General features: G+C 38.2%; 1 protein-coding gene across 1 annotated transcript in view; it reads right to left on the bottom strand.

Annotated features, from left to right (window-relative positions):
* LAMA4 (laminin subunit alpha 4) overlaps positions 1-14,199 on the bottom strand; it is a 104,806-nt gene that overhangs the window by 1,673 nt on the left and 88,934 nt on the right. The window contains exons 27-37 of the mRNA XM_056343062.1: positions 13,797-13,934; positions 12,135-12,268; positions 10,647-10,811; positions 9,806-9,959; positions 8,896-9,089; positions 7,120-7,309; positions 6,101-6,256; positions 5,148-5,307; positions 3,997-4,127; positions 1,446-1,539; positions 342-461 (exon numbers count right to left, since the gene is read on the bottom strand). Of these exons, the coding sequence (XP_056199037.1) occupies positions 342-461; positions 1,446-1,539; positions 3,997-4,127; positions 5,148-5,307; positions 6,101-6,256; positions 7,120-7,309; positions 8,896-9,089; positions 9,806-9,959; positions 10,647-10,811; positions 12,135-12,268; positions 13,797-13,934 (1,636 nt within the window). The remainder of the gene's footprint in view (positions 1-341; positions 462-1,445; positions 1,540-3,996; positions 4,128-5,147; positions 5,308-6,100; positions 6,257-7,119; positions 7,310-8,895; positions 9,090-9,805; positions 9,960-10,646; positions 10,812-12,134; positions 12,269-13,796; positions 13,935-14,199) is intronic.

Genomic DNA, 14,199 nt, shown 5'->3' with positions numbered 1-14,199 from the left:
TAAATAAACTTACTTCTTAAAACCCAGTAAGCCCATACTGGAAAATAAAATGGAAAAAAGAGCTTTTTTTTTTTTTACCTAGCGGGCTGACTTATCTGTTGAGTCCATACCTGACCCTCCAGCCACTGTAAGTGTTTTAATGTCAGCGAAGCAGCATTTTTTTTCTTTGATAACTTGAGTCAGAACATTTCTGATCAGCTCTTGAGCCTTTGAGTTTTATCACGTTACTCACACGAGGTACATTTTGTTCTTTTTTGCAATGAAAACTCAGTCTCTATGCTTCCTCTGGAAACCATGTTAAATTTTGAGAACAATGTACCACAAAGCTGCCAAAAACTTACCTGGTACACCTCCGATAAACACGGGCTCCCTGTGGTCAATTGCCTTTGGATTTAGTGGCCCTACCACATGGTTGACTTCAGAGTCTACATCCAGCTGCACCACATTAGCATCTCTAATAACTGAAAGGAGAAGGAACAGGGATTAAGAAGATTGTAAGAAGTAGCACATGAGTTTTCTGTGACAGGAGTTACCTGTTTGAGCTGTGTCGTTTGATTTAGTGTTTGCTAGACTGGGTGTAAGCCATCAGTGGCAGCCTGTGGGCAGATCCTGGTACAGAGCAGGGCCAATGGAAGATACACTGTGGGAGCAAGGGTGCTCTGGAGTGGGGCTCTTGATTGCTGGCAGCTGTGTCGAGGCTGCAGGGTATGAGCATACAATGGCATGTCTTGGAAAAACTGCCAGATCATTCCCAGTAAGGGATGTGCTAGAATGCAGTGAGGTTTCCGTTTCCTCCTTGCTTATGTGTCTGTGTTCCCTTCAGGAGGAAACCAGAATGTGTAGGGAAAGGGTGCATACTCAGATCTCTTTTGGATGTGACATGGGAGGTATTCCAAGTCAGCATATAGACAGGAAGGTAAGGGAGTTCAAAGAACCTGAGGTTTAGAAGTACTTTTTGACTTTCAAATCCAGGAAAGAAGGATGGATGTCTGGCACAGAAGCAAAATCCTGACTTGCACAGATATCTCTCTGTGCAAGGCAGGGGCTCACCAGATGTTCTTATTTGACCTTTAAGGGCAGCATATACTTGTACTTACTACATTCTACCAACCTAATTGGGAAAAGAAGAATATAATCTGGTATACAGCTTAGGAAATGTTGCCAGCATTTCAGCTAGGCTGTCTTGTGTTCCTTGAGCAAGGCACTTCCATATTTGCTTGTTCTTTGTAGAAATTTGTGCTTGTCCTTCCTGGAGGCTCTACAGTTCCTACGTCTGAGAGAAGAGTATAACTGTGTCTTTCACACAAACTTGTGTCTTGACAGATGAAAAGGAAGAACTGAAAGTATGACCCCATTCCCAGTGCACTAGCCTATGGAGATGGATATCTGGGGAGGGAGAACTGGGTTCTGTCACCTTACTTAGGGGATGATCTTGTTTTACTGACCTGCAATTCGGTGCCATCTGCCGTCACAGAGACTCTGTTTCAGTGTCACTGAAGTTGAAAAATCCCTGATTCCATTATTCAGTTTCACAGTAACCTGGGGGAAATAATGTAGTCATCACTGAAAACCTCCTCCTGTTCTCTTTTTTTCCTTCTGTTGTAATAATGCTGTATTCCCCACTCAAAACATATCTAGTATGTAAATGAATGAAAAACATAATTTCATTAAATTCTTTAAAATAAAGCACCTTTCTAATTCTTAGATTTAGGGTTTTGTTTTATTTATTTATTTATTTATTTATTTTTAGATTCAACAGTTCTGCAACATTTCTGATTTGAACTCAAGGAAGAGTTCAAAAAATTAAAAAAGAGCAGCTAATTTCACTCAGATTTTCTAGTACTGCTACTATGTAATTTCCTGTGTGGTAAATTAGTGTTTAAATTAGTAAATCAGATGATGTTTTGGCATCTTACTAGCCACTTAATAAGGAAAACAGCCACGAAACTCCCAAGTATAAACAAACAGGCAGTTTCTGAGGAAACAATAGGTGGGGAACTTAAGAATGCATTTTAAATTACTTGTTCAAGCTTACCAGCAAATCTCTAGCAGGCCTAGAAAGTGAGTCTAATTTTAAATTTTGCACCTCTGCTTTAGGTACATGGGTTAGTATTTTTCTGCATGGAAATATTACAGCGGCAGCAGAGTGGTGTTGTGTCCCTGTTGCAGGGCACAAGATTCCCAATGGTGGTTGCCAGAGAACTCCAAGTACTGAGTCCAACCATTCAAGCTTTTCAAATGGCTAAGCTGTCCCTGATAATACTGACACCTTGTTGACTGAAAATGTTGCAAGAAAACAACGTATATTTAGTTGTAGAGGATCTCTGTTTCAAGATAGCTGTATCTAAGAGACTTCTAAATTTTTTTTCCACAAGAGCACCAGCAAACAAAAATGAAATGATCCTCACTTTCTCTTGTAGCCACCCTTGGACAAAATACATGGAAGCAATTAAAACAAATTCAGAATTGTGAGAGAAAGTGGCTTCTTAATAAATTACCTAGACAAGCTGTACTAATAGAGATGCATACATTTAAAAAAAAAATAAAGGTGCTGATTGTTCTTATTTGTTCAGCAGAAGTGTTTTCACAAAACTGGTCTTTGGTAATACATTCAAAGAGAGCAGATAGTTAATATTAAGAAGGACAGATTCTTGCTATGAAATGACAAGTAGGGAAGAGCTGCTTTTTCAGGGTGAATTTTGTTTGTGAATTGCATATATATTATACAGGAAGTGAGGTTTGAAGCAGTACGTGAGGCAATATCTTTTGTTAGACCAACTGATGCAGTTGGAAAACCAGACAAATTTCTGGGCATGCAAACCTTCCATCAGATCACTATATAAGAAGTGCTAGACTAGGTGTATGTAGATGCAGCTTTTAAGGCAGCATCATACACAGCAATGCAATGTGCTTTAAGAAGTTCTTTGTTAATTCACCAAGGACTAGCTACAGCTGTAAGAATGGGCTTTATGTTACCGAATCAGTTGTCAAAGTTAGGTGCCTAACTGAAGCACCTGTTGGCCTCTGTATAGTCGATATAGAAAAATATATTCTCTGAATGACAGCTCATTTAGTCATCTATATTATACACCTGCTTTAGGATAGGATGAATCACCAGGTTAAAACTGTCCATTTGGTCACTCTCCTGTAGGTTCCTGTTCTTATAAGAGAGGTGACAGCATGTTTCCTCAGGTGTTGCATTTCTAATTGAGGTACAGCCAGCCTCACTTAAATACCCTTCCACTTTGGTTGATAGTTAGATACTAGGCAGTGCATAAAGAATACCTACACTGTTTAGCCTCTGGACTATGCCCTGAGTTTCTTTTTTGCAAAAAGAAAAAAAAAATCCCCTGCTTTAAACCTTTGCTTGCTTTGTCCACTTAGACTGCAACTTGTTACTGTATGTATGTATGCAACACAGAGCACGAAGAGATCCAGATTTTAGCGATGAACATAATAAAAAAACAGCAACAGCAACAACTATCTGGTAAGTGCATTTCAAACCTCTCTCTTTCAATTGACAGCCTTACAAAAATCCAGAGGCTCTAAAAACCAGATGAACTTTCCCTTTCCCTTGCTCTCACTATCACACATATATATGTTAAAGGAAGAAGGGACTAAGCACAACTCAGACTTCTCTTTTAACAAATAAGAAATAAAAATTCATCAACAGTTACCTTACTTGTAACTGTTATACATTTTTAATGTGTGGGTGAAAGAGCAGCACCAAAGAGTCGGTGCTCCACTTTTCAACTGCTCACTAAATATTTATAGTTGGTATCAGTAAAGTGATCTGATTTTTTTCTTGGGTGTTATTTTTTGTATTTTAAAATAAATACCAGGATTGCCTAATCTAAGCATTTAATATATTTTAGGAGAGAAACAATAATCAATTAATGGCAAATTTGTAAGGAAAAAAGCTGCATATAGCAGAGCCCAAGTAGGTAGTAGAGGAACTGGTCAAAAGCAGTGGAGGAGATGTGACCTTCATTATACCTGTCCATTTCTCATGTGCATATTCAAGTACTCTCCATTCACGCTGTGACCATGCAGTAGAATTCCTGAGCTGCTTCGGGGACGTATTTCAAAAACAACTTCAAATTTCAGGCCTAAACTGAAGGATTCATCTGTGAGGTAAAAAGAATAACATTCTTTTTGTACTTAGTGATGAAATTGGACATTTATTCAAAGTCAAAATAGAAGTTCAAAGCCTAGAGTGGAACTTACTTGTCATGTCTTTAAAACTATTGAAATGTGCCAGTACACAATACTTGAAGAGATAGCATGGTGTGCTGTCAGTGACTCATTTCAACTTTTGTTTTGTTTATGTTTTTTTGGAGTACTAATAAAGGTTTCTGTATTTCTCTAATTATTTTTAAAAAAGTATTTTGTTTAAAAATATTTCTTAGCAACGAAATTGACAGCAGAAAGTAAATTATCTGTATTTTTTGGCAGTTTCTTTTTGTGCAATTTGCTAGACATTCAGCAGTCTTTCTACAATGAGTACGAGTTCACTTGAGCTTTGATGATTTAGAATAAACTCCCTTTTTCAATCTGGGGACAGGCCAGGGAGCAAATTAGAAACACCATCTTAATTCTTCATTGTGTTGCCAATGAGTAGGGTTGTGCAGTTTCCCTTCCTGTTCAGATCAGAGCCTATGTCATAAGAAGATCCTCATAAAACGCTTCCTGGAACACAGCAGGCCTAAATGATAGAGAAGATGTGTTCTGTCATGCTGTTCATTATCAACACATGCAGAAAGCCTTTCCTTAGAATTTTTTAATTTCATGTTGTTTTATTAATTAAAAAACTAAAAGATGACCATTTGCTGGTGTACTTGGTCTTGACCACATTGACTTCTATATGTCTATGATAATGTTTACCATATTATAACCTGTTCTCTTGTGAAATTGTTTTAATTATTTGAAATACCTACACAGACATATATTTATATAACGACTTGTTAAGTTTCATGGTGACATTGTGACCTGTCAAGTTCAGCTGCTTACCACAATAATGATCTGTATCTAACAATCCTTACAGCTCACAGCCTCAGAAATTACCACACCATTTAGTGAAATATGCCATTCTGAAGCACAGTGAATACTACAGTATTAAGGGATACATTTGTTTAGTAGTGTATTACCAAGGACAACATATCCTCCTTCTGATGAGAAGTATGTTCCTGCTTCTGATGGCCCTTCAAAGCAAGGTGTTACACTAAATGTCTGCGAAGCTGAAGCAATTGATCTTCCATTGAGCTGTAAATTGCTGAGACAACCACTAAAGCTGTAGACAGAGTTAATCTGAGGGGGGAAAAAAGCATGATTAATAGATAAACTGCTTATGGCAGGAAGTGAACTCTTCTGTCCTTATTTGTACTTGTTTATGAGCTGTAAGGCTGTGATTGTATGGTGCATCAGTTCTGAATTAAAGAACAGTTTCCAAGAGATGCAGGACAGATGCTTCTCATAGCCTCTCATGTCTGTCTGATGATTTCAAGGTACCTCCGGCTTGTGTTGTTTCTCAAACAATCCTCAACCATGAGAAACAAAGAGCAACTAGAGTATACATACCTCTTACCCTCAGGGCAAGACAGGGGTCTGGTTTTTCTGAGTAGCGCATCTATCTTGTTAGGCACATAACATTAAAGATTAGTTTTGTTCATTTTTGCTTTAACACTGCTTTCTATATACCTCAGTACCAAGATGTAGAGCAGAATCCTGACTTCTAGGTACTGTCTTAAAACAGAGGTACTAAGACAACACTAAAATCTCTCTGAAACTCATCTATATCTCAGACCTTAGGGCGCAACTGATCTCACCTATTTTACCTGTCTCATCTAAGCCTGGATGTCACTAGGATTTCTCTCTTTCTTAGGGACCACTGGCTTTACAGTTGCTGCTAAAAGTCTATGGGAGTCCAGCCCAGCTACTGCCAGCCCAGTCCTGCAGGAGCTTTGCTATGTACTTGAACTGAGCTCCTCGGTGTGCTGAGGATTCAGATCATAATACGCTTTTGCCTGAACTCATCCCTACAGCCAGCTTTTGCATTAGCTGTACATAGAGGTATGGATAATTTAACAGATGTCTGCTTTACCTGTATATTTTTTACAGCTTTTCCGGGAGCTACACCCCCAATATAGAGTGGTTCAGTGGCTTGCCAGGTATTAGCATTACCGCCGAAAGATTCTTCCAGTACTCGGAGACCATCAATTATCAAGCGACCAATATTTTTGCCTCTAATAAATATCACCTAGAAAAGGAGGAAAAAAAATTGGAAGATTACTTTTATCTGTTGAGGGAACTCTCCTGTGCAGTGGAAGAAGATAGAAAGTTTGAGAAGAAAAGCTTGAGAGTGATACTCTATAAGCCTGTTTTATTAACTGCCAATATTCTTTGCTGGACAACCCTCTTTTCACATTCATGTAAAGACTAGATAGTGAAACTGCCGTCTTTCTTACATTTTGGTGTACAAGACAGAGGTGATCAAGGTGTCACAAGGTCTACTGAGATCTGCCCATCTTATATTTGTGTATATGATTCGTTGCTACAGTGCTATCAGTTAGCATTTTCATGGTCTTCACCAGTTTCATGGTCTGGATTCCTCCAGCCTGCTTTAAACACTTGAAGTGCCCAAGTTAGGAGCCTAGTAACTGTAGACTTCTTCTGTAGTCAGTGTTCAGAGAGGTACCTACAGAGAGAAATTCATCTTGACCCCCCAAATTGTCTTTTCATTTTCATAGACCACAGAGGGAGCCTAAGAGAGCTGTGCTTCTTGCTTAGGCACTTCAAAGAAATTTCCTGAACAAAACTGTCCTAGTCCTTCCTTTCCTAGATAACTTAATTGCCTCACTGTTCTACTAGATTCCATCACTTCTGCTCAGCTGTTACTATTGAGAATTTCTGGATTTTTATAACTGACTCACTTTCCTATCCCTAGTTAATGACTTGATAAAATGCCACGTGGAAAATTTAAAAATAGCGGCAGAAGTTTCTCAACATACAGATGCAATTATGAACACATGAATGAAAACTTCCTGAGCTGTCACGTCAGCAGTGTCTTTACTACAGCCTTCATAGCACGTGCCATCATAATGATTGCTTTCTTTTACTTACGTTGTGCCAAAGGCCATCATTGTATTTCTCTTGGCTCTTAATCCTTATCTTCTGGTGACCAGCATTAAACATAAAAATGAGTCGGCCATGAGCCACAAAAAGGGCCATGAAATTGGTCTCCTTTTCATCCGAGACGTAGAAAATCATTCCATGAGATGAGTGAGTTTTCAGACTGATAGAGAACTCAGCTCTGGCACATAAAAACACAATATTAAAGTTAGAGCAGATATAATTGACTTAAATCAAACTGCAGGCAGAGGAAGACACAGATTTTCCTTTTATCCAAAGGATTACATGTCTTCTTTGTAGAAGTGGTGTTTCTGAGAACAATTCTTTACTGTTTTTTTGGAGTAGAAGTCAAAGTTGGAGAAGAAGCTGCCTTGCAATGAGCTTGTTTTAAAAAATTAAAAACTATGTAGTGGATAAAATCAATACAGACCACCAATAACTGACACTATATACACTAAATTTCTATCCCTGTTGGACAGCAGTGTTGGGGGACTTTTTAACTCTGATGGCATGGAGGCCTGACAGTTCACAAATCTTTACTGTTATTCCAGACTCACTGCTAAGCTTCTCCTTCCTTGTAGTTTCTTGTGAAGTCCAAGACAGTTTGACAACTTATACTGACTTGGTTTGACACCATCAACAATGCAGATTTCTTGAGTGATTGGTATTACTACTTTGGGTATAAAAAAATGGCAAAGCCGTACTGGTGTAGGATGGTGCCAGAACTGATTACTTTTGCTTCTCATGTCAGGTGACTAGCCTAGCTTCCATTCTTCATATGCCTGAAGGATCTGTATGTTCCCCATTGCATGTGTGAGTACATTCCACACACACTTAGGCCCTTGCCAATATCAGTTTTTTTAAACCATCACAAGTCATTGGTTTTTTAAGGTGCGCATTACAATGATGAAGCTGTAATAACTGTTGTAAAACAAATACGTCTTTTAGGGATGAAGAGACATACTAGAGTTTTGGTTTTCCTTCTTCATATAAGCACCATCAGGACTGCCCTAAATAAAACACTACTGAATTAAAATGAACATAATGCTTTTTTTATTTAAGTCAGGAAATAGCACTTTTTTTTTCTGAGTTACTGGTCTGGTATGCTTCCAGGAAGTACTGTGTTGTTGAATTTACAGTCTTTCATGGAAAATATTAAACCAAAATTCCTTGTTGGTCATAACACACCATATGGCATATTCTGTGGGAGCCTGAAAATTAAACGTCTACAATATCAGGACTCATTATTAATTACTTGAATTTCCATTATTGGAAATAATGGAATTTGGATTGGACATGTTTTTCATAGCTTTATGTCCTACTGCACTGTGTAGATTCCTAACCATTAAACAGCTGACAAGGTCCACTCAACACATAACTGCTTTATTTCTTGGTGAACTGTCATGTTCTTTCCCAGCTCTGCTCTAATGCCATTGCTTCTTGTGTAAAGAGACTGATGGTGTATTGCTTGCATGGAACTAACATCCTCGTAGTCTTCATACAAATAGGCAAGGAGACACATTTTATTAATATATAGAGCAGATGAAGACTCCACAAGAGAGATATAATTGAAAACACATTCTATTTATTGCTCTTACTCAATTGAAACACCTTTTAAGATATCTTAACAACATGCTTTATACAAAAAATGCCCTAAGATATAGAGGAAAAAGCCATGGTAACAGCAGAAATGTGTCCCTTTTTTTATTTGAAATTCATCTTTCTCCTCCCCAGTATATATAAATTTTATTTCTAAGGTCCCCTTACCTTTGACTGAAATCCATTGGTATGTGATGAAATTCCTGACGGCTGTTTGCTGTTCCTCCAAACTGATATGCATGTTTGGTTGCCTTGGGATTCATGGGCAAGTGGCACTGAGGGTCTTTTTGCATATTCACTTCTTCATACAGTTTTTTGAGGCCAGTTGAAGGCTGTGAAATCTTGTCTTTATCTCTTCCCACCTTCATAGAAAGAGAACCATTAACCAGAAATTTTAACTAAGATTGGACATAATAAAATAACAGTATAATTTATATATAAGCTAGTATTATATTTTTTCCTTACAAAAATACCAGGAGTGGTTCCAACTCAAATTTTCCTTGAACAGATCTACTATAGATGCTAATTTAAGGCAGAAGGAGGGATAAACAGAATACTTGTGAAGCTAACATAATTACAATTAAATTCTTTTGCAGTTTTCCTAATCAAATCTTTTCCTCTCTGCTTTTGATGATATTGGTTATACTATAGGCGTAAGAGGACATGCTTGGACTACGAGTTCTGCATGCTGAAAGAAGGTTTTTTTCACATTTCTATTAATGCATGCTAATTGTGCCCAGTAGAGAGAGTCACACAGAGGTAGCTGAGAACAGCTTATTTCCTTTAGGATGTAGATGAAATAAAGAAGGCTTGTTTGTGCAGTACATTTTTGAAGGTGTCATAAATTTTGTTTTACAGTTCTATCAAGAGGGAATGATGCAAGTGTATGCCAGATAGGTTGGGGCAGGACAGTCATTTGCAGCAGTAGAATATGTAAAGGAACAGGATCCTTTGCTTCATATATCTGAAATAGTCTTCATGTGGTACATCTTAGTTCCATGATTTGGAGAATTGTGAACCATGGCACAGTATGTATCAGCTTTGGAAAAAGGATGATAGCGGGGCAATTGTAGCAAACCTTTTTATTACGGTTTCCTTTGGCTTTTGAGGAGTTTTTTCCTTTCTTATGGAGAAGAGCAAGTGGAGGAGATTCAACAGGGCATCCATACAAAGAGGTCTGAACTTTCTCAGAGTACTGCTGGAAATCTTCTACTTCAACCTCTCGATCCAACCTGTGTTTCAAAGAGGGAATAACAAGAACAGCTTTTTTCCAAGAGTTGGAATTGTCTTAATAAAAATCAAAGAATTTTACATTTATGGTTTAAATTATATTTGGATGGGATTTTTCATTCTAGGATTGTGGAAAAAAGTACTGATTTATCAGTCAATGTCTGGCAAATGCCAGCAGCCTATGCTACCTCTGCCTGTTATATCCATGCCTGCATAAACAGAGAGGATCGATCTGCAGCATCAAATTCACTTTGAAATCTTCTATATAAGAACATTTCATAGAGCAATTAAGATCAGTGAATTCCAACCATTTTCACATGGCCAAACTCCTAACTTCCCCAGCTTCTGTGAGATTCCTTAATATAATTTTGTTTCAAAGGCAGAGCTGAAAGCTACATAGTATAAATGTAAATTACAGCTATGCAAATTATACATTGCACCAGCAGCATTAGCAATGCAGTACTGAAAGCTGATTTACATCAAGTTATTCCCACTTTAACGATATCTTAACCTAGCAAGTCTGTGCCAACAGATTCCATGGCAAATAAAGCAAGAAACTTACACATACTGTCTAGCTTCACAAATGAGACAGAGATTTTTATTGTGACAATAAATCAGTTCTTTTGAGCTACTATTTGAGCTGTCAGGCAGTGACTGTCTGGTAATGTGTTTGGGAGGATGCTACGCACCTAGTAAAGTAAGCATTGCTTATGCAGCCAGTGAAGTTGGCTTGCTGTGTTCTGAGGGGAGAGCCACCAAAATAAAACTTCCTGATGCTGTCCGGGCTTTTCCCTGCTCTGTCTTTTGCTGGGTTCTTCTTGCTTTGTTTCTTGTCATCAATAGTCAGCTCATACCTGCAAAGGCAAAGCATGCATTTTCTAAGCTAGTTTCAGAAATGTCAATGCCAGTGGTTAGAGAGCATATTACATGCACCCAAAATACCCTGCTTAGTATGCATCACTGAATGGTAGTGCCCAAAGTCATGAGAAGACCTTCTCGCTTTCAGCTATGCAACAAGTATCTGTGCAATAACCCACTGGCAAAGTTGAGTCGAGAGGCCCATGGATTTCATAATATCCTGGGGTTAATTGTGAAGTCCAAAAAAATACAGGCCACCCAGTGAAGACAGATAAACTAAGGGATTGCTACTAAATGGATGGAGCCACCATTTGGGTAAAATGAGATCTAAGCACATGCTAATCTTCTTTATGCCCCTGTCCCTTTTTCCTTTTTCATTACAGTACATTGATGTTTGAGCTTCTACAATGTTTTTGACCTGATCATACCATGCAAGACATTAATTGCTTCAGAAGTCAGGAAAGATCCTATTGCTTTAATGAGAAACGGAGTATAACTAAAACATTAGACACTGATTTTGTTTGGCAAGTTCAGAATTCAGCACACTGAGGGAAACATGACAGTCCCCAAGCCTATTCCAAGGCACCTTTTCACACCTTCAGCTTTTCAAACTGTGTTTCTTGGATGTCAGAAGTCATAGGTACAAATCTCCATTTCCATTAGAAAGCAGAATGACCTGGTTGTATCTGCATAGGCAAGATTCTTGAAGAAAGATGCTTTGATTATTTGACCTTCTAAGAAATTTTTAAACATCAAAACCAACGGTAAAACATATCAGTGAAACAATGCTTTCACTTTTTTAAGAAGGAAATACAGAGACTTACTCCCTACGGCGGTATTTAGTCTTACATTTGGGTCTGTCAGAGCTAAAAATATTTTGAACGTGATCCACTGTATATATCCCAAATGAATGCTTTTTGTTAAGATGCCTCAATTACTTCAGGGTTTGTTGATTTGGGATTGCTTTAACAAATCAGCACAATCAATCCTACTGAAAAATGGATCTCATGCTAGTCTTAAATTATATTAAACTGTGTTCATAGCTGAGGACAAGAAAGGAACAAGCTTTTAGAAAAACTATTATTTTAGCTTTACTAAAAATTCCCAACATCTCATGCTCAGGGCAATCTGGCCAGTTTTCAATCATACAGATTTTTGTCTTTGTATTTTTTTAACTGAATTGATCAGTTAAAAAAACAACTTAACCCCCCCCCCCCCACTTAAAACATAATTTGAAAGTGGATATTAAATGATAATGTGCTTTACAAGAAAAGTTTATGTTCCAAAGCTAGGGGATAAAAGTTGCTAGACAGCTTTACCTTTCTGGGGTGACAGAAGTAATGATGAAATGGTTTTTTCCATCATTGTAATTTCTGTCTGGTGTTTGAATTTTGGTTCCACTTGCATTTAAAACCACAGCACCTCTGTCCATAGAGATCGATAACACATCTGACTGAAATACAGACAAAAACATCTTCATAATCAAGTGTAATACAGAAAAATTAACAGTTCTGTGCATTTCCCTGTTCTATTTATTTTCCTTTCTGCTGTTTTCCCCATTTTGTGCCTTATTTGCAGTAAGATATAGTGGGAAGCAAAACAGGAGATGATCTCATTAGAACTGACATTCTTGTTGGTTTTTAAGCCTGAATTTTGGGAATTCTGCTGCTTATTGTGTCTTATGTATCTGTCACATGAGCGCCTTCCATCTAGCACGGATGTATGATGTTTACATTTCATATGTGTTTCTGGTACCCCTGATACTGTATAGAGCAGCTGTTACTCCAAGATTCCTGCTGTCAGAAGACCAATAGATTTTTTTCTTTTCCTAATTCCCTCTGATCAGACCTGTTCAATCACTCAAAATTATCTCAGAGGTAAGATCTGCTATCTGGGTCAGGCATACAGGATCACTGTGCCACATAGCAGGAATATTGTCTGTTCCATTAGAGCAAGCACTGCCACTGTGCACTCGTAGGAATTATCCTGTTGCATTCTGTCAAGTGCTAAATAGTTGAACCTCCGTTTGTTAAGTAGGGCACTTGGCATCTCCTAGGATTAGAGCTTTTGAGTTAAAACCAGAAGTGGTGTGTGTAAGGCCTCATTTATGCAAACGATGTGGGTAACTGACGTGGTTACTGATTTCAATTTAAGGTAATACTCCACGCTGTAAAGTGTAAAAGTTCAGGAGTGGTTATCAGTGTCATACAGCCTTCCCTGCTGCACTGCTGATGATCTTCTGCAAGTATGGCAGAACAGACATTTGGGGGTGGTTGCAAATGTTCTGTCATCTGAGCTCATGTTTGCTGCAGATGTCAGTCTGAGCCTGCAGGATCTCAGAATCGCTCTGGCTCACACATTTTGGGAGTGCAAGTCCATATTTCTGCCCATGTCACACGTCTGAGGGGGCATTTAGAGCAGCCTGGCTTCCCATAGCGGCAAGGAGCTGTTCTCAAGTGCAACTTTTCCCAGTCACACATGGAAGTCTGAGCACCATCTGGGAATATAGGCAGCTTTCTGACTGATTCCTGTCAACTCAGCAATGCTCAAAATACTCTCCCACAAATTCAAACAAACTTTGTCTTTGCTTCTGGAGGATTGTCTCTGGATGGAAAATGTCAGGTCCTCGATATTATTTGTACTTTGGTAGCACCTACAGGTCCAAATAGGGATTGCAGTGCCGCTGAGCACAGCACATTTTGTCTTAAGGATTTTACTGAGCACAACTGGATGCATGTTAATTCTAGGCATATGACCAAATTATCTTCTTATCATCAAAATAACATCTAAGCATTGCTGGTTTTCATCTGTAGATCAAATGCAAACTCTGACAATGAGGTCATCAATGAATGCTTCTATATTGCAGACTGGTTTCTTTATTATGAAATCATGAAGCGAGAAATTGCATTTCCCCCCTAGTACTCTCCTGGGAAACAGTGCAAGGATAAAATAAAACAAACTGTAAATAAAGATATACTCACTCCTTCAGAATAGTAAAACAGCAGCCCATTGGGCTGCAATGTCCGGAAATTAAAGCCTCCTTCAAATTCACTAAAGAGGGACACTTTGTGGCTTGATGCAATGAAGCTCTCTCCATTGAAATATGCTTTGCGGGACATCTGTGTATTAAATAAAACAAAATTGCAAGTAAAGCTCAGAAAACATTCAAATCATAAAAAGAATGAGGCTATTTCTTTTTGTTTAAACTATGCAACCAGTTCATTTCTATAAAACCTTTGGTCTTTCCTGCATGCTTAATTTATGTAGGCTTAATTTATATAGGCTTTCCCTTGCATGCTGTGAAAATCTTAAGAAAGTATAGCTATTTTAGGCAGTGCAAATCAAGTTGTTATCACTGTCCTGGGATTCTTGGCCTCATCCTAA

The sequence above is a fragment of the Falco biarmicus genome, chromosome 6, assembly GCF_023638135.1.
Source record: "Falco biarmicus isolate bFalBia1 chromosome 6, bFalBia1.pri, whole genome shotgun sequence".
Classification (NCBI taxonomy): Eukaryota; Metazoa; Chordata; class Aves; order Falconiformes; family Falconidae; genus Falco; species Falco biarmicus.
The sequence above is the reverse complement of the archived record's forward strand: the minus strand, read 5'-3'. Positions and strand labels throughout refer to the sequence as shown.